The sequence below is a fragment of the Cynocephalus volans genome, chromosome X, assembly GCF_027409185.1.
Source record: "Cynocephalus volans isolate mCynVol1 chromosome X, mCynVol1.pri, whole genome shotgun sequence".
Classification (NCBI taxonomy): domain Eukaryota; kingdom Metazoa; phylum Chordata; class Mammalia; order Dermoptera; family Cynocephalidae; genus Cynocephalus; species Cynocephalus volans.
This window is the reverse complement of record NC_084478.1, coordinates 69,763,075-69,788,359: the sequence shown is the minus strand read 5'-3', so window position 1 is coordinate 69,788,359 and position 25,285 is coordinate 69,763,075. Positions and strand designations below refer to the sequence as shown.

Genomic DNA, 25,285 nt, shown 5'->3' with positions numbered 1-25,285 from the left:
TGGCCTTTCCTCAATGTGTACATATGGAGAAAGAGAGAGCAATTTGTCTCTCTTTTCCTCTTCTTATAAGGCCACCAATCTTATTGGATTAGCTCCCCACCCTTATGACCTCATTTAACCATAATTACTTCCTAAAAGTCCTATCTTCAAATACAGTCACATTGAGGGTTAGGGGTTCAACATATTAATTTGAGTGGGTGGGCAACACAATTCAGTTTATAGCAGAACAATTAAGTGAAAAGTCACCAGAACTTGAAGATTTGGAAAATTTTTAGCCTATACATATTGCAAAACACAAGAAAATGTGCTCTGGAGAGAACACCAAGGGTATGGCTGGACAAACTTTCACTGGAAAGATTTGGTATGGATCCAATTAACTATTTCAGCTTGGACTGAAAGGGACAGACATGGAACAAAATGAAGGAAGATTATCAGATTTCTGAGATTCTATAGGCGTGAGACAGACTGATAATGTTACCCAGCTGTGAATATATGTTATCCTTCGAGAAAATGGAAGAATGGCTTCCAAGTGTGACTCAGAGGCCAGGAAGGCTGCTGAGAGAGGCTCAGGGGCTAAAGGTGCTGCTGTTGTCACCACAGGCCTAAACAGTGCAAGCCCAAGGGGTGGGGGCATTGCATCCTTAGTTCCAGAGAATGGGATTGCCTCCTTGGCTCCAGAAAGGGGGTCCACTTCCTTGGTTATAGAGGGGAAGGGGGTGCTACTCTTGCGGAATGAGAAGGTGGGGCCAGAGAACAGAACATCCAGCCACAGAGACTTATTCCCAGGCCTGGAAACCTAATGGAATTTGCCCCACTGGTTTGCCAACTTTATTTAGACCAGTAACCTTTTTATTCCTTTCATTTTCTTCATTTCAGAATGGGAATATCTACCCTATACCTATCCTGACATTGTATTTTGGAAGCAGATAAACTGTTTTCTAAATTTCACAGGTCCACAGAAAGAGAGAAATTTTTCCCCAGGATGGGCCCTACCCAGAGTCTCTCTCATACCTGATTTAGGTTATTTAGAAGATGAGATTTTGGACTTAGAGTTGATGCTGGAATGGGTTAATTCTTTGGAGGATGTTGGAATCGGGTGGATTTATTTTGAACATGAGAAAGGCATACATTTTGGGGGGCCAGACAGTAGGCTGTTGTGGGTTGAATTGTGAGTTCCCAAAAGATATGTTTAAATCCTAACCTCCAGGACCTGTAAATGTGACCTTATTTAAAAATAGGGTCTTTAAAGATAAAGATATAATCAATTTAATATGATGTCATACTGGATTGGATAGTTCCTAATCCAATGACTGGTATCCTTATAAGAAGAGGGAAACTTGAACATTGATACACACAGAGAGGAGAACACTATTTGAAGATATAGAATAGACAGACACAGAGTAGAGCACTATGTGAAGATGGAGGCAGAGATTAGTGTCATGTCTGAAAGCTAAGGAACATCAGGGATTGCCAGTAACCACCAGAAGCTAGCAGAGGCAAAGAAGGATACTCCCCCAAAGCCTTTAGACAGATCACAGCCCTGCTGATACCTTGACTTTAGACTTCTAGCCTCCAGGACTGAAAGATCATAAATTTCTGTTGTTTTAAGCTACAAAGTTTGTGGTAATCTGTTACAGCAGCCCTAGGAAACTACTACAGCATGTCATTACAGACCTTTCTACTTGTTGACAGAGATTAAAAACCCATTTTAAAGACAGATTCAAAACTATGGCATGTACACAAACAACTGATCTTTAAATTCTGAGGAAGACAGTTTTACTTAAAGCTTTCAGTGTGTGCTTCCTGTGTTTTGTGTTTGATTTTTATCCTCTCTAAAATACTTAGGTGAATACATTCATGCAGAATCCATTGTTCCAATCACATTTCTCACTTGCAGTGGGCTGAATGTATGTGTCTAAATTTATACGTTGAAATCCTAACCCTTGATGTGGTGTGGTAGGTGGGGTTTTTGAGAGGTGCTTCGGTCACGAGGGTGGAGTCCCTCATAAATTGGATTAGTGCCCTTTATAAAAGAGACCCAGAGACCTCTCTCACTTCCTTTTCTGCCACATGAGAACACAATGAGTAGATGGCTATTTATGAACAAGGAAGTGGGTCCTCACCAGACGCTGACTTTGCCAGCACCTTGATTTTGGACTCCCCAGCCTACAGAAGTGTGAGAAATAAATGTTTGTCTTTAAGCCATCCAATCTGTGGCATTTTATTGTAGCAGCCGAAGCTGACTAAAACAGGAATTGGTACTGAGAAGTGGGGGTACTGCTATAACAAATACCCAAAGATGTGGAATGGCTTTGGAACTGGGTAATGGGTAGAGGCTAGAAGAGTTTTGAGGTTCATGCTAGAAAAATACTATATTGCCTAAAATTGAATGGAATTTTAAAGGTAGTTGTGGTAAGAGCTGATAAAGAGAAGAGGATTGGTGTAGCAAAAACTTCTATCTTCTTAGAAAATACCTAAGTAATCATGAACAGAATCTTGATAGAAATATGGACAGTAAAGGCCATTTTGATGAGGTCTCAGATGGAAACAAGAAACATGTTATTGGACAATGGAGAAAAGGTCATCCTTGTTATAAAGTGGAAAAGAACTTGGCTGAATTGTGTTTGTATTCTAATGTTTTGTGGAAGGAAGACCTTGTGAGTGGTTAAATTGGATACTATCAGGAGATTTGGTTTCTCCTAACTGCTTATATTAAAATGTGAGAGGAGAAGTGATGTCAGCAAGATGGAAGAATAGAAGCTCTCTAGCTTCATCCCCCCTTCCCCAACAGAAATCCAATTAGCAATGATCCACAGGCAAGAATACCATTGTGAGTATCCCAGAATTCAGGAGTGAGGATGAGACACCCTTTTGGACTGCAGAACTGAGAAAAGCCATGATCAGACAATAGGAGGAATGGTTTACTTTGACTGTGTTGCTCCTCTCCTAAGCCAGCACAGTGCCACACAGAGAGAATTCCCGTGGACTCACAGTTTCTACAGTGGGAAAAGAGAGTTGGAGGCAGAAATTCAGCTTCCCCACCATTCTGGGACCCTTCTCAGGAGGCTCACTTCTTTCACATCCGAAGGGAAACATTCCAGCAGGGCTTGACCACCTGGGGTCAGTTAGAAACAAAGAATGGGAGTAGGGCTCACAGTAACCAGTGCACAGATCTTGGTTGTTGCTCTGCATTCCAGCCACCAGAGGCACCACACCAGAGAAACTATCCAATAGCATCATGCTGCAGGAAACATGGTCCACTGATCTTCCAGTCTCAAATCACTTGCTGGCTTACCCACTCAGCCCGGGTATTGTCATTAAGTGTTCCCAGGTCAAGAGGCAACTATAGGTCAGTGATTTACTCATGGAGGGAGCACCTGGCCCTGCCCTACACTAGTGGCAGGGAGGTGATCCAACTAATTTCTGTTGCTCACATTAAGCCTTTCCCAGATCAGGAAGCAACTGCAGGTCAGCACATATCCATGCAGGGAGAATCTGGCCCTGCACAACCCTAGCAGCAGAGAGATAATCCAACTACGTTCCAGTGCTTGCATTAAGTCTCCCCCAGATCAGGAAGCAACTTCAGGTCAGTGATTACCCACAGAGGGAGCATCTGGCCCCACCCAACTGCAGCTGCAGAGCAGTGACTCCACCAAACCTCAGTGCTCTGCTTAAGCCTACCCTATGCTAGGAGGCAAACTCAAGTCCACACATATCTGTGGATCACAGCCTCTTGTCCTGCCCACCCAGTGTGGCTTAGCAGCAACCTGAGGCCTCACCCAGCCTCAGAGCCCTTCATATAGCCCTGCCCAACTACAGATTCCAACAACAGTACCACCCAGTCAGGAAAGACAACCTTAGACCCTGCCTGATCAGAGATGATTGCAGAACCCAGGCAGCAGCTTCACTTGACAGTGATTTCACCAGATAAGAGAGAATAGCTAGAAATACTATTTGATCTCAGAGCACAGAAAATGGCCCTGCCCAACTATAGAACCTAATGTCAAGGACTGCCTGTCTGGGGTTGCTACTAGCCAACCCTTGCAGAATCCCAGGCTAGACTAAATAGTAAAGTTCTACCACCAGCAAAGAGCACTGGCAAAGGCTAGACAAGGTGACCATTTCCTAAAATGTGCAGGCATCAATGTAAGGATACAAGGATTATGAAAAATATGACACCACCAAAAGAAACTAATAAAGCTCCAGTAATGGACAGAGAATAAATGGATATTTATGAAATGAATGACAAAGAATTCAGAATAATCCTTTTAAAGAAGTTTGAGGAACTGCAAGAAAATAAGGATAGGAAATTAAATGAGATTTGGAAAATAATTCATGAACAAAATGATAAGTTTGAATGAAAACTAGAAACAATTTAAAAGATCCTAAAGGTAAAGAATACAAAACTGAACTGAAAACTTCAATAAAAAGCTTCAATAGCAAATTCAACCAAGTAGAAAAAAATCTGTGAGCTCAAAGACAGGATATTTGGAATTATCTAATCAGAGGAGTAAAAAGAAAAAAAAAAGAATGAAGAGTCCTATGGGAATTATGAGATACCATGAAGTGAACTAACCTTTGCACAATAAGAATTTCTGAAGGAGAAGAGACAGAAAAAGACCTAGAGAGCATTTTAAAGAAAATAATGGCCAAAAATTTACCAAATCTGGTGAAAGATGAAAAAATCCAGGTACAGGAAGCTCAGAGGTCACCAAACAAATTGAACCCAAAGAGGAGTTCACTAAAACACATCATAATCAAATTATCAAAAATCAAAGACAAAGAAAGAATATGGAAAACAGCAAGAGATCAGGAATATATCACATCTAAGGGAACCCCAATACAGCTTTTAGTGGGTTTCTCAGTAGACACCCTACAAGCTAGCAGAAAGTGGAATGATATATTCAAAGTGCTGAAGCAAAGAACAACAACAAAACTGCCAACATAGGATACTTCACTCAACAAAGGTATCTTTCAAAAATGAGGAAGAAAGAAAAACCTTCACAGAAAAACAAAAGCTAAGGGAATTCATCACCACTAGGCTTACTTTACAGAAATTTCTAAAGGGAGTTCTTTAAGATGAAAGAAAAGTCTGTTAATTAATAACAAAAAATAAAAATAAAAATACATAATGATATTAGTAACAAATAGTCATACTCTGAATTCTCTAATACAGTAAGGGTAGTGTGTAAAGCAATTTTATCCCAAGTAGGAGGGTTAAAAGACAAAACTATTAAAAACAACTGTAGGTACAACAAGTAGTTATATTGTTGCTACAACAGTACAGTGGTATTGTAGCTACAATAAGCTACAGACTGTGTCGTTAAGGGATAAAAATTATTTAAAAAAAGCAAATTTTGACATCAAAATTATGGAGGGGAGGAAGTGAATTTGTAGAGTTTTTGCATGTGATTAAAGGCATGTTGTTATCAGGTTAAAGTAGCCTGTTCTAAGGATAAGATATTTTACGTAAACCATGTGGAAACCACAAAGCAAAAACATATAGTAGTTGCACAAAATGTAATAAAGAAAGGATTCAAAGCATAAAACCACAGAAAATCATCAAACCACAAAGGAAGACAGTAAGAGAGGAAGAAAGAAACAAAGGATCAACAAAACAATCAGAAAACAAAATACAAGATGGCAGTAGCAAATACTTACCTATCAATAATTACTTTAAATGTAATAAATGGATTGAATTCTCTAATAAAAAGACAGAGTGGCTGAACGGATTTTAAAAAGTCAAGATCCAACCATATGTTGCCTACAAGAGACTCACTTAATTAGTAAGAACACACATAGACTGAAAGTGGAGGGATGGAAAAAGATACTCCATGCAAATGGAAACTGAAAGAGCCAAGGTAGCTATAATTATATCAGACAAAATAGACTTTAAGTCAAAAGTTATAACAAGAGACAGAGAAGGACGTTACATGATGATAAACACATTAATTCACCAAGAAAACATAACAATTGTAAATATGAGGGTATTTCAAAAAGTTCATGGAAAGATTTGTATTATCTTTTAATTCTATTTTTCCATGAACTTTTTGAAGTATTTCGTATATGTGCACCTAACATTGGAGCACCTAAATATATAGAGCAAGTATTAAATGATCTTGAAGGGAGAGATGGACTGTAATACTATAACAGTGGGGACCTCAATATCCCACTTTCAACATTGGACAGATCATGTACACAGAAAATCAATAAAGAAACATTGGACTTGAATTACACTTTAGACCAAATGGTCCTAACAGACATATACAGCAATGGAATACACATTCTTCTCAAATGCACACAAACATTTTCCAGGGTAGATCATATTTTAGGCCACAAAACAAATCTTAACAAATTTAAGTGGATTAAAATCATATCAAGTATCAGATTTGAATCACAATTGGTTGGAACTAGAAATCAATAATGGGGGCCGACCCCGTGGCTCATTTGGGAGAGTGTGGCGCTGGGAGTGCAGCAGCGCTCCCGCCGCGGGTTCGGATCCTATATAGGGATGGCCGGTGCCAAGGGTTGTGATCCCCTTACCGGTCACAAAAAAGACCAAAAAAATAAAAAAATAAAAAATAGAAATCAATAATGGGAGAAATCCTAGAAAATACACAAATATATGGAAATTAAACAACATTCTCCTAAACAACCAGTGGGTCACAGAAGATATAAAAAAGGAAATCAAAAAATACCTTGAAATGAAAATGAAAACACAACATATCAAAACTTATTGGATGCAGCAAAAGCATTCCTAAGAGGGAAATTTATATCAAAAAGAAGAAAGATCATAAATAAACAATATAATGTTATACCTCATGGAACTAAAAAATGAACAAACTAAGCCCAAAGCTAGCAGAAGGAAGGAAATAACAGATCACAACAGAAGTAGAGACTAGAAAAGCAATAGAAAAATTAACAAAACTAAGAGTTGGTCTTTTGAAATGATAAAATCTGCAAATCCTTGGCTAGACTAACTAGGGAAAAGAGAAAGACTGCTAAAACAAATAAGATCAGACATGGAAGAGGAAACATTACAACAGATACCACTGAGATACAAACAATCATAAGGAACTACTGTGAATAATTATATGCCAAAAATTTGTATAACCTAGAAGAAATGGATAAATTCCTAGACACATACAACCTACCAAGACTGACCCACTTGAAAATCTGAACAGACCAATAATGAGTAAGGGGATTGATGCAGTAATAAAATCTTCCATCAAAGAAAAGTCCAGGACTGGATGGCTTCACTGCTGAATTTTACCAAACATTTAAAGAAGAACTTATAAAGAAGAATTAATGTCAAACTCTTCCAAATTATTAAAGTAGAGGGAATACTTACAAACCCATTTTATAAGGCTAGCATGACACATCCCCATTGTAAGTCAAGGAGCATCAATAATTAGGTGTAAATTTAACCAAAAATGTCAAAGATCTGTATACTGAAAACTACAAAATACCGTTGAAAGAAATTGAAGAAAACACAAATAAATGGAAAGATATCACATGTTCATGGAGTGGAAAATTAATATTGTGAAAATGTTCAGACCAATCAAAGTGATCTACAGATTTAATGCAATCCCTATCAAAATTTCAATGTTATTTTCCACAGAAATGGGGAAAAAAAACCCATCCTTAAATTCATAAGAACAGAAGATCATGAATAGCCAAACAATCCTGAGCAAAAAGAACAAAGCTGGAAGCATCATACTACCTGATTTCAAAACATTATAGATCAATTGTATGACACAGTCATAAAAAGAGATGCACACTCTTTTTTAAAACAGTATGGCACTGGCATAAAAAGAGATGCATCAACCAATGGAAGAGCATAGAAAACCCTGAAATAAACCCAAGCATTTATAGCCAACTGATTTTTGACAAAGTTGCCACAAACACAAAATGGGGAAAGAACAGTCTCTTCAATAAATAGTGCTGGGAAAACTGGATACCCATATACAGAAGAATGAAATTAAACCTTATCTTACACCATGTACAAAAACAAACTCAAAATGTATTAAAGACTTAAATGTAAGATATGAAACTGTAAAATCACTAGAAGAAAACATAGGGGGAAAGCTCCATGGCATCATTCTGGGCAATAATGTTTTAGATATAATTCCAAAAGCACAGCAACGAAAGCAAAAATAGACAAATGAGATGGCAGCAAACTAAAAAGCTTTTGAACAGTAAAGAAAACAATTAACAAAAGAAAGAGATAACCCACAGAATTAGAGAAAATATTTCCAAACCATACATCTAATAAAGGGTTAATAACCAAAATATATCGAACTCAAACAAGTCAATAGCAAGAAAATAACCCAATTAAAAAATGGGCAAAGGACCTGAACAGACATTTCACAAAAAAAGACATACATATGACCAATAGGTACATTAAAAAATGCTTAACATCAGTAATCATTAGGGAAATGCAAATTAAAACCATGTGAGATATTACCTCATACCAGTTAGCATGGCTTTTGTGCAAAACACGAAACATAAAGAGTGTTAGAGAGGTTGCAGAGGAAAGGAAACCTTTATACATTGTTGGTGGAAATGTAAGTTAGTACAGCCATTATGCAAAATGATCTGGAGGTTCCTCAAAAAAGTGAAAATAGAATTAGCATACAATCCAGTAATCGCACTTCTGGGTATATATCCAAAGGAACTGAAATCAGTATGTTGAAAGTATATCTGTACTTCCATATTCAGTGAAGCATTATTCACAATAGCCAAGATATGGAAACCTAAGTGTCCATCAACAGATGAATGGGTAAAAAAAAATGTGGTTTATGTGTACAGTGGAATACCCTTCAGCCTTAACGAAAGAGAAGTTCTGCATTTGTTACAACAGGGATAAATATGGAGGACATTATACTAAGTGAAATAAACCAGGCACGGAAAGATAATTAATGTATGATCTCACTTATATATGGAAACTAATAAAGTTGAACTCATAGAAGTAGAGAATAGAATGATGGTGACCAGAGGCTGGGGCTTGTGATATGGAAGGAGAGAATACAGAGATGTTGATCAAAGGGTACGAAGTCCTGAATAGATAGGACAAATATATTTTGTGATCTATTGCACAGTAGGGTTACTACAGTCAATAATAATGTATTGTATATTTCAAAATAACTGAGAGTACATTTCAAATGTCTTAACGTTAAAAATGTTAGGAAGGAAGGTGATGGCTATGTTAATTAGCTTGATTTAATCATGCTACTTTGTAAACACATATCAAAACGTCACAGTGTAGACAATAAATGTATACAATTGTGATTTGTCAATCGAAAATAATCTTTATAATAATTAATTAGTTAATCATAAATTTTATCTCATAGAAGAGAGCAGAATGGTGGTTATCAGAGGCTGGAAAAGGGTAGGAGAGAGGGGGGACAGTAAGGGGTAGGTTAGTGAATATTAAATTACAGTTAGATATGAGGAATAAGATCCACTGTTCTATTGCACAGTAAGGTGACTATAATTAACAAAAATTTATTATATATTTTCAATTCGCTAGAAGAGGACTGTGAATGTTCCCAACACAAAGAAACAATAAAGGTTTGCAGTAATGGGAAAAAATTAGTGGCTTCCAGTGTTTCAGGGGAGGAGGGAGAGGGGGAGGGAGGAATAAATAGGTGGAGCACAGAGGATTTTTAGGGCAGCAAAACTGTATAATACTGTAATGGTGAACACATGACATTATGAATTTGGCAAAACCCATAGAACTATACAACACAAAGGGGGAACCCTAATGTAAAATTGAGTTAATAATAATATATCAATATTGGTTCATAATTGTAATAAATGTACCACACTAACGTAAGATGTTAATAATAGGAGAAAGTGTATGTGTGGGGTATGTGGTATGGGAACTATCTGTACTTTCTGCTTAATTTCTCTGTAAGCCTAAAACTGCTATAAAAATAGTTTACTACTTAGAAAAGTAATATTAATAATAAATTTTCAAAAATTTAAAATAAATAAAATAGCTCAAAATCATTATCTAAACATTTTTAGTTTTCATGTCAAAAAAATCAAACCTTCTTCCTTTATATATTTTCATGCTGTGTGCACTCAGGATCACGATTATTATATCCTCTTGATGAATTGCTTTGTTTATAATTATTATTTTATTTTATTTTTTATTGGTTATGAATATTCATGAGATACAAAGCTGATTGTCACCCCTTGTGCTATGATGTGGGGGCCAGATTCATGCTGGCAGCATACTCATTACCACATATTGCATTTGTACATTGTGTCCCCCACCCAATTATCCCCAACCTCCCTCTCCCTCTCCACCCCCCCCACTCTACTTTGTAGCCCAAGGAATGTTCTCTCCCTCGGCAAGTCCAATGCAATACTGTGGTCTTTCTTTCCTTCCTTCTTTCTATCTTAGCTCCCACATATGAGTGAGTACATGACGTATTTATCTCTCTCTGTGCTTTGCTTATTTCACCCAACATAAGTTTCTCCAGGCTCATAAATGTTGTTGCAAATAGGAGTATTTCATTCTTTTTAATGGCAGAGTAGTATTCCATGGTGTATATGTACCACAGTTTCCTTATCCACTCATCCATTGATGGACATTAGGTTGGTTCCATGTCTTGGCTATTGTAAACAGAGCTGCGATGAACACAGGAATGCAGGTATCCCTTTGACATGATGATTTCCATCCCTCTGGGTGTATACCCAGAAATGGGATTGCTGGATCATATGGAAGATCTATCTGTAGTTGTTTAAGGAACCTCCATACTATTTTCCATAGAGGTTGTACTAATTTACAGTCCCACCAACAATTGTAAGAGTGTTTTCTTCTCTCCACACATTAGCCAGCATTTGTTATTCACAATCTTTTTGATTATAGCCAGTCTAACTAGGGTGAGGTTGTATCTCAGTGTAGTTTTCATTTGCATTTCCCTGATGACTAGTGATGTTGAGCATTTTTTCATGTACCTGTTGGCCATTTGTATGTCTTCTATTGAAAAATGTCTATTCAGCTCCTTTGCCCATTTTTAAATTGGGTTATTTGTTTTTTTACTGTATAATTGCTTGAGTTCCTTGTATATTATGGATATTAATCCCTTGTTGGAGGCATAGTTAGCAAAAATTTTCTCCCACTCTGTAGGTTGTCATTTCACTCTGTTGATTGTTTCCTTTACTGTGCAGAAGCTTTTTAGTTTGGTATAGTCCCATTTGTTTATTTTTTTTCCTTTTACTGCTTGTGCTTTCAGGCTCATGTTCATAAAGTCTGTGCCCAGCCCTAGTTGCTAAAGTGTTTCACCTATGTTTTCCCTTAGTAACGTTACAGTTTCAGGTCTTATACTTAAGTATAATCCATTTTGAGTTTAATCAATTTTGAGTTGATTTTAGTGTATGGTGAGAGGTGCATATCTGGGTTCATTCTTCTACATATGGATATCTAGTTTTCCCAGCACCACTTGTTGAAGAGGCAGTCTTTTCCCCAATGAAGACTTTTGTTACCTTTGTCCAATATCAGATGGCCGTAAGCCTGAGGGGTGATTTCTGTGTTCTCAATTCTACTTCACTGGTCTAAATGTCTATTTTTTTCCACTGCCATGCTGTTTTGGTTACAATAGTTTTGTAGTATAATTTGAAGTAAGGGAGTGTTATGCCTCCAGCTTTATTTTTTTGCTCAGGGTTGCTTGGGCTGTTCAGGATCATTTTTTGTTCCATATGAAGGGTAAGATTGTTTTTTTCATTTATGTGAAGAATGACGTTGGTATTTTGATGGGGATTGCATTGAATCTGTAGATCACTTTAGGTAGTATAGACATTTTCACAATGTGAATTCTTCCAATCCTAGAGCATGGAATATCTTTCCATCTTTTTGTATCTTCTTTAATTTCTTTCAAAAGTGGTTTGTAGTTCTAATTGTAGAGTTCTTTCACCTCCTTGGTTAAATTGATCCCTACGTATTTTATTTTTTTGTGACAATTGTAAATGGGCTTTCTTTCTTTTTTTTCTCTTTCTGTTTATTATTTAAGTATATAAAAGCAACTGATTTGGAGGTATTTTTTTTGTATCCTGCAAAGTTACCAAAGTTATTAACCAGCTCTAGGAGTTTTTTGATAGTCTTTAGGTATTTCTATATATAGTATCATATCATCTGCATATAGAGAAAGTTTTACTTCATCTTTTCCAATCTGGATTCCCTTTATTTCTTTCTCTTGCCTGATTGCTCTGGCTAGTACCTCCAGTTCTATGTTAAATAGAAGTAGTGAGAGTGGGCATCTTGTAGTGTTTTGTAGCGGGCATCTTGTAGTGTCTTGTAGTGGGCATCTTGCAATGTCTTAAGGGAAAGGCCTGTTCTTAAGGGAAAGGCCTTCAGTTTTTCCCCATTCAGAATGATATTGGCAGTGGGCTTGTCATAAATGGCTTTTATTGTGTTGAGATAGTTTCCTTCTATACCTATTTTGTTGAGTGTCTTTATCATGAAGGGATGTTGAATTTTGTCAAATGCTTTTTCAGCATCTATTGAGATAATCATATGGTCTTTGTCCTTGAGTTTGTTGATGTGATGTATCACATTTATTGACTTTCATATGTTGAACCATCCTTGCATCCCAGGGATGAATCCCACTTGATCACATTGTATAATTTTTTGAACATGTTGCTGTATTCTAATTGCTAATATTTTGTTGGTGATTTTTGCATCGATGTTCATCAAATATATTGGCCTGTAATTTTCTTTTTTTGTTGTGTCTTTATTTGGTTTTGGTATCAGAGTTATGTTGGCCTCATAGAATGAGTTTGGGAAAGTAGCTTTTGTTTCTATTGTTTGGAATAGTTTGAGGAGAATTGGTACTAACTCCTCTTTAAAAATTTGACAGAATTCAGTTGTAAATCCATCCGGACCCAGACTTCTCTTTGTTGGAAGATTGCTAATTACTGCTTCGATCTCCGTGCTTGTTATTGGTCTGTTCAGGTTTTCTGTCTCTTCTTGGTTCAGTCTTGGTAGTTTATATGTGTCTAGGAACCTATCCATATCTTCCAGATTTTCATATTTGTTGTCATAACATGTTGTTATAATTGTTTATAATAGTTTCTAATGATTCTTTGTATTTCTGTGGTATCAGTTGTAGTGTTTCCCTTTTCATTTCTGATTTTTGTTATTTGGGTCTTCTGTCTTCTCTTTTTTGTTAACCTAGCTAATGGTTTGTCTATTTTATTTATCTCCTCAAAAAACCAACTTTTTGTTTTGTTGATTTTTCTATTGGTTTTTGGATCTCTATTTCATTTAGTTATGCTCTGATCTGCACTGTTTCTTTCCATCTACTGCCTTTAGGTTTGGATTGTTGTTGTTTTACAAGTTATTTGAGGTGTAGTGTTAGGTTGTTTATTTGAAATCTTTCTGTTCTTTTGATGTAAGCATTTATTGCAATAAATCTGCCTCTTAGTACTGCTTTTGCAGTATCCCACAGATTTTGGTATGATGTATCTTTACTTTCATTAGTTTCAAGAAGTTTTTTGATTTCCTGTTTAATTTCTTCTTGGACCCATAGGTCATTCAGGAGCCTATTATTTAGTTTCCATGTACTTTTATAGTTTCCAGAGTTTTGCTTACTATTAATTTCCAATTTTAGTCCATTGTGCTCTGAAAAGATACTTGGAATGATTTCAAATTTTTAAAATTTGCTGAGGCTAGATTTGTGACCTAATATGTGGTCTATCCTGCAGAATGTTCCATGTGCTGATGAGAAGAAAGTATATTCTTTAGTTGCTGGGTGAAATGTTCTGTATATATCTGCCAGGTCCAGTTGGCTAACATGTAGTTTAAGTCCTGTGTCTCTTTGTTGATTTGATGCCTGGAAGATCTCTCCCATACTGGGAGAGGGGTGTTCAGGTCACCCACTATTAACATATTAGGGCCTATTTCTTTCTTTAGGTCTAAGAGTGTTTGCTTTATATATCTGGGTGCTCCAGTATTGGGTGCATATATATTTATGATTGTTATGTCTTCTAGCTGGATAGATCTTTTTATCATTATATAGTGGCCTTCTTTGTCTCTTTTTATGTTTTGTGGTTTAAAGTCTATTTTATCCAATATAAGAATAGCTACTCCTGCTCGTTTTTGGTTTCCATTTGTGTGGTATATCTTTTTCCATCCCTTCACTTTTAGTCTGTGTGTGTCTCTATATGTGAGATGGGTCTCTTGAAGATAGCATATACTTGGGTCTAGCTGTTTAATCCAATCAGTCAATTTGTGCCTTTTTTTTTTTTTTTTTTGGTGTATTAGGAACATGGTCTTTGAAGTTAAAGACCTAGTTTATTTATTTATTTATTTATTTTATTTTTTTAAATTTTATTTTGTCGATATACATTGTGGTTGACTATTGTTGCCCCTTACCAAAACCTCCTTCCCCCCCAACAATGTCCTTTCTGTTTGCTTGTCGTATCAACTTCAAGTAATTGTGGTTGTTAAATCTTCTTCACGCTCCCCCCCCCGGTTTGTGTGTGTGTGTGTGTGTGTGTGTGTTTGTGCCTTTTGAATGGAGAGTTTAATCCATTCACATTTAGGGTGGTTATTGGCAGATATTATTTAATTCCTGTCATTTAGCTGCTTTTTGTTTGGATGTTTTAAATATATTTTGATCCTTACTTCCCCTTTAATTTCTCTTCTTCAATGTTAGTTGTATATTTGAGGTGTCATGATATAGCTTCTTGCTCTTTCTCATTGGCATGTTTGTTTTAACAGCAAGTTTTGCTCTTTCTGATGTATCCATGGTAGTGACATTCACGGTTCAGATTCCAGATGAAGGACTCCCTTGAGAATTTCTTGAAGTTCTGGTCATGTGGTGGTGAACTCCCACAATTTTTGTTTGTTTGGGAAATACACTGTTTCTCCCTCATTTCTGAAGGACAGTCTTGCTGGGTAAAGAATTATTGGCTGTAAATTATTTTCTTTTAGTGTTTTGAATATATCATTCCACTTTCTTCTGGCCTGTAGGGTTTCAGTTGAGAAGTCTGCTGTTAGTCTGATAGGGGTTCCCTTATAGGTGATTTGATGCTTTTCTCTTGCTGCTTTTAGAATTCTTTCTTTGTCTTTGAGCTTTGCAAATTTGACTCTAATGTGTCTTGGAGAGGATCTTCTTGGATTGAATCTGTTTGGGGACCTTTGAGCTCCCTGGATCTGAAGGTCTGCATCTCTCCCTACCCCTGGCAAGTTTTCTGTTATTATTTCCTTGAATAGGTTTTCAATACCTTTTTCTTTCTTCTCCCCTTCTGGAATACCCACAATTTGGATGTTAGAGTGCTTGAGGTTGTCTACTCTCTCTCTTAGATTTTCCTCATTATTTTAAATTCTTTTTTCCTTTTTTTTTTTTTTTTTTGTCTGCCTGGGTTATTTCAAAAAGACCATCTTCCAGATCTCAAATTCTTTCTTATGCTTGCTCTAGCCTGCTGCTTAAGCTCTCTGTTGTGTTTTTTATTTCAATAAGTGAATCTTTCATTTCTAGGAGTTCTGCTACATTCTTTTTTAAGGTATTAATCTCTTTGTCAATTTCCTCCTTCATATTCTGGATATTTTTTCTTGTTTCCTTGTGTTCTCTAATTTAGTCTTCTTTTATTTCTTCAAGCTTTCTTCAGATCATTGCTCGGAATTCTTTTTCAGGCATTTCAAGGATTCCCTGTTCTATGGGGTCTGGAATTTGAGCATTACTGTGTTCCTTTGGTGGTGTCATATCTTATTATTTGTTTGTAGTTCTAGTATTTTTTTTTGATGTTTGGTCATCTGATAGAGGACTTGCTTCTTCTGTTACTCTGGGGTTGGGTATGATGATAAAGACTTCCTCCTCTATTTGCAGGCTCTACTGGTGACTCTTACATCAATGTAGTCAAGTGAGTGGCAGGTTGCCTGTAGGGTGGCTCTGGCTGCTACTGTGGTGGTGAACTGTCCTTGTGGTGACAGAAGGTGTGGTGGTATCTATATTACACCACCTTGGCTTCTGTTCTAACTTTCTGTGGCTGTAGACTGAGCCCCTGGTACCGTGAAGTTCTCACCTCACCTTGGTGCCTGCTGTGCTGTGTGCACGTCCCTTCCCCCTGGGGCCTTAGACTGAGCCCTGGTGCCATGTGGGTCTTGGCTCATCTCGGTGGCTGCTAGGCTATGTGCGCTTCCCTCTGGGCCTTAGAGTGGGCCCAGGTGCCACAAGGGTCTGGTCTCAGCTCACCTCGGCAGCTGCTGGGCTTGTTGCTTCCCTTCAGTCCTTAGACTGAGCCCCAGTACCTCAGGGGTCTCGTCTGGGCTCACTTTGGTGGCTGCTGGGCTGTGTGCACTTCCCTCTGGGCCTTAGACTGAACCCCAGTGCCACAAGGGTCTTGGCTCACCTCAGGGGCTGCTGGGCTGTCTGTTGTTTATAATTATTGACCCTCTTTATTGTTAATGAAACTTTGGCATTAACTTAAAAAATCATTTTTATTTTGATTATAGTTGAAATGATAATGTTGTGGATATATTGGCTAATAAAATATATTATTAAAGTGAAAAAAAAGTGAGAGGAGAGAAATGAATTGAAGATGGGATTGTTAAGCAAAACAAAACTAGAATTTAAAGATGGGGAAAATTCTCAGTCTTCCATATTACAAAAAATGAGAAAGCTGTATGTAAGTGTGTGGCAGACTTACCATTTGATAAGGAGATTAGTGTGGATATGAACCACAGACTTAATCAACCATCTTGACAAAAGCCAAGAGTACAGATGGGATTATACTAGCAAAAACACTGCCAGCTGGGACTAAAGGAAACCAAGAAGATGGGACAAAATGAAGATTGTCAGACTTCTTAGACGCTACATGACGAAACTATAAAACTATTTGGCTGCAAACACATGCTATTCTTCAAGACAAGGAAAGAAGAACCAAAAAGGTGATTGAGAGAGATCATCAGGGCTGCCACTCCCATCACAGGCAGAGAGTGCATAGGCCTAGGGGACAGGTCTGCCTCCATCTCAATTTCAAAGGTTGGGACCAATGTCCAGCAGGAGCTGTGGGGATGGAGCAACTTGGCAGAGCCCTGGGAGCATGACCCCCACCCCAGTGAAGAACCTTGGCAGGGATGGGACGACTGCAGAGAGTCACAGCATTGGCAGTGCCCTGCTGCTCTGTGAGGGTGATGTTGCCACCCCAGTGAATATAGGAGGTGGATCCTCCACCCCCTTGGGTTTGGAAGGAGGGTTTGCTACCCTTGTGGGTCTGGAAGGCGGAGCATCAAGCCAGAGAGGATTATTGTCAAGCCTTAAGATCTCATGAAACATGCCTTGTTAGGTTTTGGACTTGCTTGGAGCTCATCGCCCCTTCTTTCCTATTTCTCCCTTTTAGACAGGGAGTGTGTATCCTATATCTGTCCCACCGTTGTATTTTGGAAGCACATAATTTGTTTGACTTCACAGGTTCTCAGTTGGAGAGGAATTTTGCCTGAGGACGTCTCACTCATATCTGATTTAAATATTTAGGTAATGCTTTGGACTTTAGAGTTAATGGTGGAATGAGCTGAAACTTTTGGGATTGTCTGGATGCAATGAATGTATTTTGCATGTGAGAAGAACGTAAATTTTGGGGGGCTAGGGAAAGATTGCAATGGACTGAAGTTTGTGTCCCCCCAAATTCATATTGATAGTCTAACCCCCAAAGTGATGATTACAGGAGGTGGTGGAACCCTCATGAATAGGATTAGTGCCTGTATAAAAGGGATTCCAGAGAGCTTTCTTGCTCCCTTTTCTTTTCTTTTCTTTTCTTTTCTTTTTTTTTTTTGTGACCGGTAAGGGGATCATAACCCTTGGCTTGGTGTTGCCTGCACCACGCTCAGCCAGTGAGCACACCGGCCATCCCTATATAGGATCCGAACCTGCGGCCTCAGCACTCCCAGCACCACTGCGCTCCCAGCGCCGCACTCTCCCGAGTGAGCCACAGGTTCGGCCCTCTTGCTCCCTTTTCTGTCATGTGAGAACACAATGAGAAGACAGCCATCTATGAACCAGGAAGTAGGCCCTCACCAGACACCGAATCTGCCAGCACCTTGATCTTGGACTTCCCAGCCTTCAGAACTACGAAAAATAAATGTTTGCTGTTTAAACCACCCAGTCTATGGTATTTTTGTTATAGCAGCCTGAACTGACTAAAACATTGCTGTTCTAGGGCATATAAGGCTATTTTCCCTAACTCCTGAATCCCTATTAGCATAATACAGAGCTCAGATATGTATATTAGTTGTCTATTAGTTAAATGAGATCTTGCTAGTTCAGGTGTTTTGTAAACTCTAAAGCACTATCTGAATGTGAGGATTTAATAATTTTAAGTGCCTGCAAAGTGCATAAAAGTCTCAGGTGAAACATCCCATAGAGCACAAAATCTTCTAAAGATGTAATTCCTTAAAGGAATCTTGTTTGGGATAGATTATATAATAAAAGATTGACTTTAGAAAAAGTCAGTGGTTTGTTGCTGTAATGTGAACTCAACTGCTTGGATTTTCAAGGTTAGGGTAACTACAGAAGAATGTTAGGACCTCCCATGTTGGACATTGGTCGGGTGTCCATATTGTCCAAATCAGGACACTTTTAACAATGTAGGGGGAAGCTATTAATAGTTATGCCGGGACAAATGTAAACTGGGTTCATCCTTGACAAACCACTAGCCGTGGAGACACTATGCATGAACTAGAGTCATTTAGCGACTTTGATCTATTTGTTGATCTGTATAATTCAGTTGTCTAGCTTAGTGATCCTACCCCATAATCACAAAGGTAGGAACTAGGGGTGAGAAAGAAGAGAATTAGGCAGAATTGAAGATGCCTTCGAAGAGCATAGTTTAAGAGTTAGAAGAGCTAAGATCTCGAATCTGCCGGAACAAACTGTGATTTCAGGCAAAGCAACTGAACCTCTCAGGCTCAGTTTTGTCATCTTCTTAATGAAATCTTGGAATTATAAGCCTTTCAAGTTGAAAGGAGTGTAGTTTATCTCATTTGACCACCTGATTTTCTATAAAACCACCTGACAAGCAGTTGTTCAAATAGTTTGCTTGTAATAATTCCAGTGACTGGGAGTTTTCTACCTCAAGAAGCAGCTCACAGTGAATGATAGAAAGTGCTTTCCTATAGGACAAAGTCTAAGAAAAACTTTCTAAGACTTAGCTTTAGGAACATTGAATGGACTCTTCTGCAAGAAACTTAGTTTCCTATCTTTCGAAGGATTCAAAGAAAGGCCACATGACTTATGATCTCCAGATGTTCTAGAATCTAGAATCCGGAGTCGAGATGACTTTTAAGGTCAATTTCTATTCCCATAGTCAATGGTTCCACTACAATTTATTAGAAAGAAATAACCTTTTAGTTTTCCAAGTAGCTCCTTATTTCAAGTTTTCTCCTTTCTATTCTTTCTTTAAATCCTCCAAGCTCAAACCTTTCATCTGACCGTGATGCCTCTCTCTCCTTTGCCTTTCTAAAAGTTCTCCCCTGCCCTTAACTCAGTATCTACTATTTGTCTTCTCTTATCATCCTCATTCTGAGGCTTAACTCTGTCTTGCCTGAGTTAATCTATGGCCTCCTCTTTGAACTTCTGGCTTATAGTTTTTCCCTTGTCTAATCCACCCTGTATTTGTAAAGTATCCCTCTGATTGACTCACTTCCCTTTCCAATCCATCCTTAAACTGAACTTTGATCATATTGCAAATCTTCCCCACTCTTTATCCTGGCATTGAAAATCCTCCACAATCAGGCCCAACCCACCTCTCTAGATACACTTCTCAGACTTACTTTTTCAAACTCTTCTGGTAAAATGGATTCCCTCTTTCACTGTATTCTAAAAAGTTTCTGTTTTCCTGTTACTCAGCTTTTTCTTATACCAGTTCTGCTTAAGACTTTCTTCTGCCCCCAATCCCCTGCCACCAATAAAATCCTACCTATATTTCAAGGTCAGTCTCAAATCTCTCTTCTGTTAACTCTTCCCAGAGGACTCTAGCCCATACTTATCTCTTCTTCCCATGAACTCCTATACCACTTTATTGTGTTTCATTCATATAGCAACCAATCATCCATTGCCTCGTAACATCTCTGAAAACCGTTATTTATCTTAAGCACTATGATTTAACTGTTTCTTTTGTGTATATCTTGTCTCCACAACTACCTAAAATGCTCATGAGGCCAGGAGCCAGGATTACACCTTCTTTTCAACTGTTTATGGAACAGAACTGGGCACCTTGTAGGGGCTGGCTCATTAAAGTGTACTGACTAGTTTCCAATAGATTATCCAATTACTTTGTCACTACTTTAATAGACCACTAAGTCCATGATTAATCTTCTCTTACCCTATTTATAAGTTGTTAGTGGTGACAGAGGATAGAAGAGACCATTAGAGATAAGGTACATATGGGAGAAAGCATATTTGACTGTTTAAGTCTCCAGTAACATGAATTGCTAAATGTTGGTGGCAAGACATTTTACTGTCAGCTATAAATGTTCCCTAATAGATTTAGGTTCCTGGAGTAGCTCCACAGAGATTGTGATTACAACCTGATACAACTCTTCCAAGAGAGTAAACAGGTATATTATTTTTTCCTTTCTAATTTGTGCTGGGTAGTCAATACCTAGGCATCTAATTCAATAGAGTCAGGAATGGCAAACCAATTCTCTGATGACTTTCTCTAGCAATTTTTAAATTGCTAATAATTAAAATTCATAATATTCTGTGTGAACCATTATGCCTAATCGAGAATGTTACATGATTCATGAGAAGCACTTCAGTTTGAATCAAGGTAAGCCAAGGGAAGGAAAGGGATTGGTCCATGGGGGTGAGGATGGGAGAAGAGCATGGAATTCACAACTCTTTGTGGCTACCTCTAATGCTGTGTCATAGTGACCTCACTGGGGGGGGGGGGGGGATGTGCTGCTCCATAAGGAAAGGAAGAAGAAAATAACAAAGTAGTGAAATGCTGAGTGCTAAGTCATATGAAGACCATCATCAGATGCTAAGCAAAGGATCTTTCAATTAAGCATACACAACGCAGGCCTAGGAGAGGCTTTAATATGTGGAGAGGCCCCAGGCCAGCCAACTTGTCATGTTCCTCCATCATATCCATAGGTAGCAGAATCTGTAGTTATGACACTTAGTGGTCAAAGCCCAAGAAGTTCTAGGGGAGTGGGGATAGGTGGTTCTTCTCAATGGCACCATTATTACCAAGCCACATCACACAATGCCTAGAACAAGCCTCTGCTCTTTGCTAGTTATTTAAGACATCAGGTTCTGCTAAAGGCTGGATTCATCTTCTCCTTTATCTCCAAGACTTTCACAGCAGGACTTTGCTTTGGGATGAAACATGTTTCATTCTCTCTCCAAACCCTGGCTCCAAGATTACCCTCAGAGTCATCCGTTCATTCAACAAAAATTTATTGAGCCTCTACTATGTGTCAGACACTGCTCGAAGTAATAAATGACACAAATCCTTCCCCTCTTGCAACTTACATAACTTCTAACTGTGGTAGATCTATGAAAGAGAAGGCTGAGGGTACGGCCCAGAGTTTGAATGGTGGCACCACTTGTTGCAGGAGTAGTGGCCAGAGATTTGGTATTGCCAGGGAGAAATAGAATCCTGCTAAGCTTTGGGGAAGATTGCTTCTTGCTCTTCTCTCTACATTTTTTTTGTGGTAGACAGGAAACAGAGAGGCAGAATGTCATGGTGGTTAAGGACATAGTCTTTGGAATCACACAACCTGGGCTGAAAGCCTGGCTTTGCTACTGACTAGTTATTTCACACTAGTTTAATTCCTCCTTCTTTCTGAGCTTCAGTTTTCTTACCTGTTACTATAGTCATTCAGCACACCCAAGTCAAAACTACTGATTGCAGCTTTCCTAACATAAGGGCATCTAAGTTAGCTGCTCCCACACATCTTGAGTGCCTCATCCATTGGGCACACAGTAATATTTACATATCAAGTGATTGTGTACAGAGGTATCTAAATCACATGCTTATCAAGGTCTGAGTCTAAGTGAATTACTCGTATTTATGAATAGTTCTAAACAGGTTTCCTAATGATATCTATCTGTAATTCCTGGCCAGATAGTTTCTGCTTCCATCTTATTATTTCCCTGTTTGAAAGGTGGTTTAACTAATACTATCAATTAAGTATTTACCCACGAGAGTTGTGTGTATTCTTTATTTCCTTTACCTTACGAATTTCTCCTTGTTGAACAGTTTTTATGACATTAATCCATTCTTCCATGTCTTTCCGGTTGGTTGCAGCCAAGGTGACTTTTCGTTGTGGTGTGATAACCTAAACAAAAAGCCATAGTATTAGCTGTTCTCACTCCACAACTTTGCCCCATATAGGGCACGTAAACTCTCTAAGAAACTATACAGATCTACCAAGCACAACCTAAGCCACTTCTTGAATATAAGACAGAAGTTCCCAGGGTCACTTGCAGCTCCTTAGATATCCACCCATAATAATAATAATGATCACAGTAATAACTAACATTTTAGTGGCACTTACTATGTGCCAGCAGCTATTCTAAAGCACTTTATGTATATTATTTCATTCAATCTTTATTATAATCCCATGAGATGGGCATTGCTCTTTTTCCCATTTCATAGCCAGGAAAACCAAGGCAAAGAAAGTTAAATGACTTGCCCAGGATCATTCGGCAAGTAAAAAGCTAAGCCAGGATTGAAATCCAGATTTTTTTGGCTCCAGAGTTCATGCTATTAAACACTAAGCTGCACACCCATCTATTATTCAAGTGAGGTTGCCTAAAAACCCTACTTGCTTACTGCTGCTCTGTCTACTTGAGTGGTAAAAGAGTATAAGCTTCATCGGGTGTGCCTCTCTGGGGGAAGAGTGAGATGTCAAAAAAATCTAGTTTCTTTCTTTCTTATGGGCAGGGACAAACTGAAGAGAATTTTAAAGTTGTCTCTCTTAATCCTGCTTGGTGCAAGAACCCAGGCAAGAATAATAAGAAAGTCATGCTGAAGGTCTAGCAGACCTGGACCATAGGCAGGACTTGGTCTTTTCCCACATGGCAGGAGGGAGCATGGATAGCTACAGCACTAGTCATTGCTTCAACGGCCCTACTTGCTTTTACTACCAGCACCCCAAATCTTGGAGCTGGAGTTCACCACATTAACAAGCAATTTCTTTCTTCTTTTGTATACAGCATGGTGTGATTCTGCGGTAGATGGGAATAGGAGCTACTTGGGATTGTGATAACAGTCACTCCTTTGGTCCAAACCCATTCTTGGGTGGAGCTGATGTGCAGTGCCTCTGTGCTTTAATTAGGCTAAGGGGCAGCCTAACCCTTAGGATTTCTTTGTAGAATGGAGATCAAAAACATTAGCCTGTAGGCTCATCACCCGAAGGTTCAGCTTTCTAGGACTGGTCAACAGACTCCTCAGCTTTACCCTTGGTCAGTGTGACACAACGAGAGAGAAATGAAAGCAGGGTCTCCTTCTTAAATACAATTGCTTTCCTTTCAAAGGAGAATGGAACATGGACCAGCCATGGAAGCAGGATATTGAGTCTGTAGCTCTTTAGTCTGCTAAGTACCATTCCCTACCTAACTGATGAGGAATCCCAGTCTCCATCACCCACCATTGAGACTGGGAGAAGACAGTTCTGGGAGGAGATAGGTAGGAAAATTCCAGGGCCAATGGACTTGCCATTTTTTGGTGAGTTTTCTGGTCAGGATTGAGTTGCATGACCAAAGCCATATGACATTTCAGCCTCACCAAGCTTTTGAATACTTCCCCAGAAAGTCCTCTGCTTTCTTGGAGGTACTCTTGTCTGTAATCTCAGCATGGGGTAGATTTCACTTTGGATTTAGGTTCTTATGCACCTCATTAAAGGAGAGGATGATGCCCTGTGACTCAATTATCCTGATATTTTCTATAACATATTAGCCGTCTCTTGAAAACCTCACAATGATAGTCTTCACCAGGAGGACTGATTTTTATAATAGTCACACACAGCCTGTCCTCTGAAATCTGCTTAGCTTTATACCAGGCTGGTAATAGGGAACACGGTCATCACTTTTTTCTCCCCTATCAGTGGGCTGGTAGAAAATGTTTACATGAATAATAACACTTTGGAATCAGAGGAGACTTGGGAAACCTAAAGAACAAAGAGGAAATAAGTAGGTATAGCAAACCCTCTTCCCAGCTAGACCTCACCCCTGCCCATTTAGTCATTCCCAATCTTACTTACACAAAAACTGTGGCAAAGGTTTCTACAGCTGCTTTCTGCCAAGGCGACCTGAGACAGATCAATTGTTTCAAAGCGTGCAAACTGGAAAGATGTAAGAGGGAGAGGGACGAGGAACCATTTGGTTAATGAGGCAAAGAGACATTAAAAGATACACATGCACGCACACATACACACAGAGACAGGCACTTTTGGCAGTCATGGCCTAATGATTTCTTTGACTTGAGGGCTGTGATTTATTTAGCAACATGATTTTTGTTGATATATCATGTGACAAATAAAAACCAAACCAAACCAAACCAAAACACAACTCTTCCCAAAACTTTTATGTGGATTTATAGAAAGGCTTGTATTGGTCAGTTCAGAATTATTCAAATATAAATGTTTATGCTGGAGAAGATAATGGGATGTGGCCTAGTGAGGGGCCTAGTGAAGCAGATTGTTATTAGCTCCTGTTTTATTGGGTGGTGGCCTTTAAATGTGTTGCTAGTCCCATCCAGTGTGAGGCCTATGTCTCCTTATACACTGGCCATAGTAAACACCACCCCCCCGGCCAGCAGCAGGAAATCAGTACTACAAACAGAGACAGGGCTGGTTTCACTGGTATGCAACCCGTGCAGTCACACAGGGTCCCATGTTCAGAAGGGCCCCACACTTGGTTTAATGTTCTGCTGTTGCCATCTTGAAATTCTTAAAATTTTATCTTTGCACTTGTGTTTTGTAAGTGAAGTCCAATGGGACAATGGATCATGTCCAGAGGAGATATGTACAATTTGCAAATCTACCCCATGTCTTGTCACTCCATTTGCATTCATCATGCCCATGAGCATAGAATTCAGTGGACCCATGATGCATGGGAGTTCAGTGAGACTCAAAACAAAACTGATTAAGTTGGGGAGCTGCCAGCCCCGAGAGGCCACACTTTCTGTTGGAACCAGAACTTACTTCAAACACAGAAAAACGGCAATGGTGTTCTAAGAAACATGAACAGCCAAGGAGCCCTACTGTATTCTTTCTTACTTGTATTACTTCCTTGTGCCACCATTTATGCTAAAAATGATGACA

At 38.7% G+C, this 25,285-nt stretch overlaps 1 protein-coding gene across 1 annotated transcript in view; it reads right to left on the bottom strand.

Moving 5' to 3' along the window:
* DGKK (diacylglycerol kinase kappa) overlaps positions 1–25,285 on the bottom strand; it is a 138,475-nt gene that overhangs the window by 56,757 nt on the left and 56,433 nt on the right. The window contains exons 3-4 of the mRNA XM_063084423.1: positions 24,224–24,304; positions 22,193–22,297 (exon numbers count right to left, since the gene is read on the bottom strand). Coding sequence (XP_062940493.1) covers positions 22,193–22,297; positions 24,224–24,304 — 186 coding nt within the window. The remainder of the gene's footprint in view (positions 1–22,192; positions 22,298–24,223; positions 24,305–25,285) is intronic.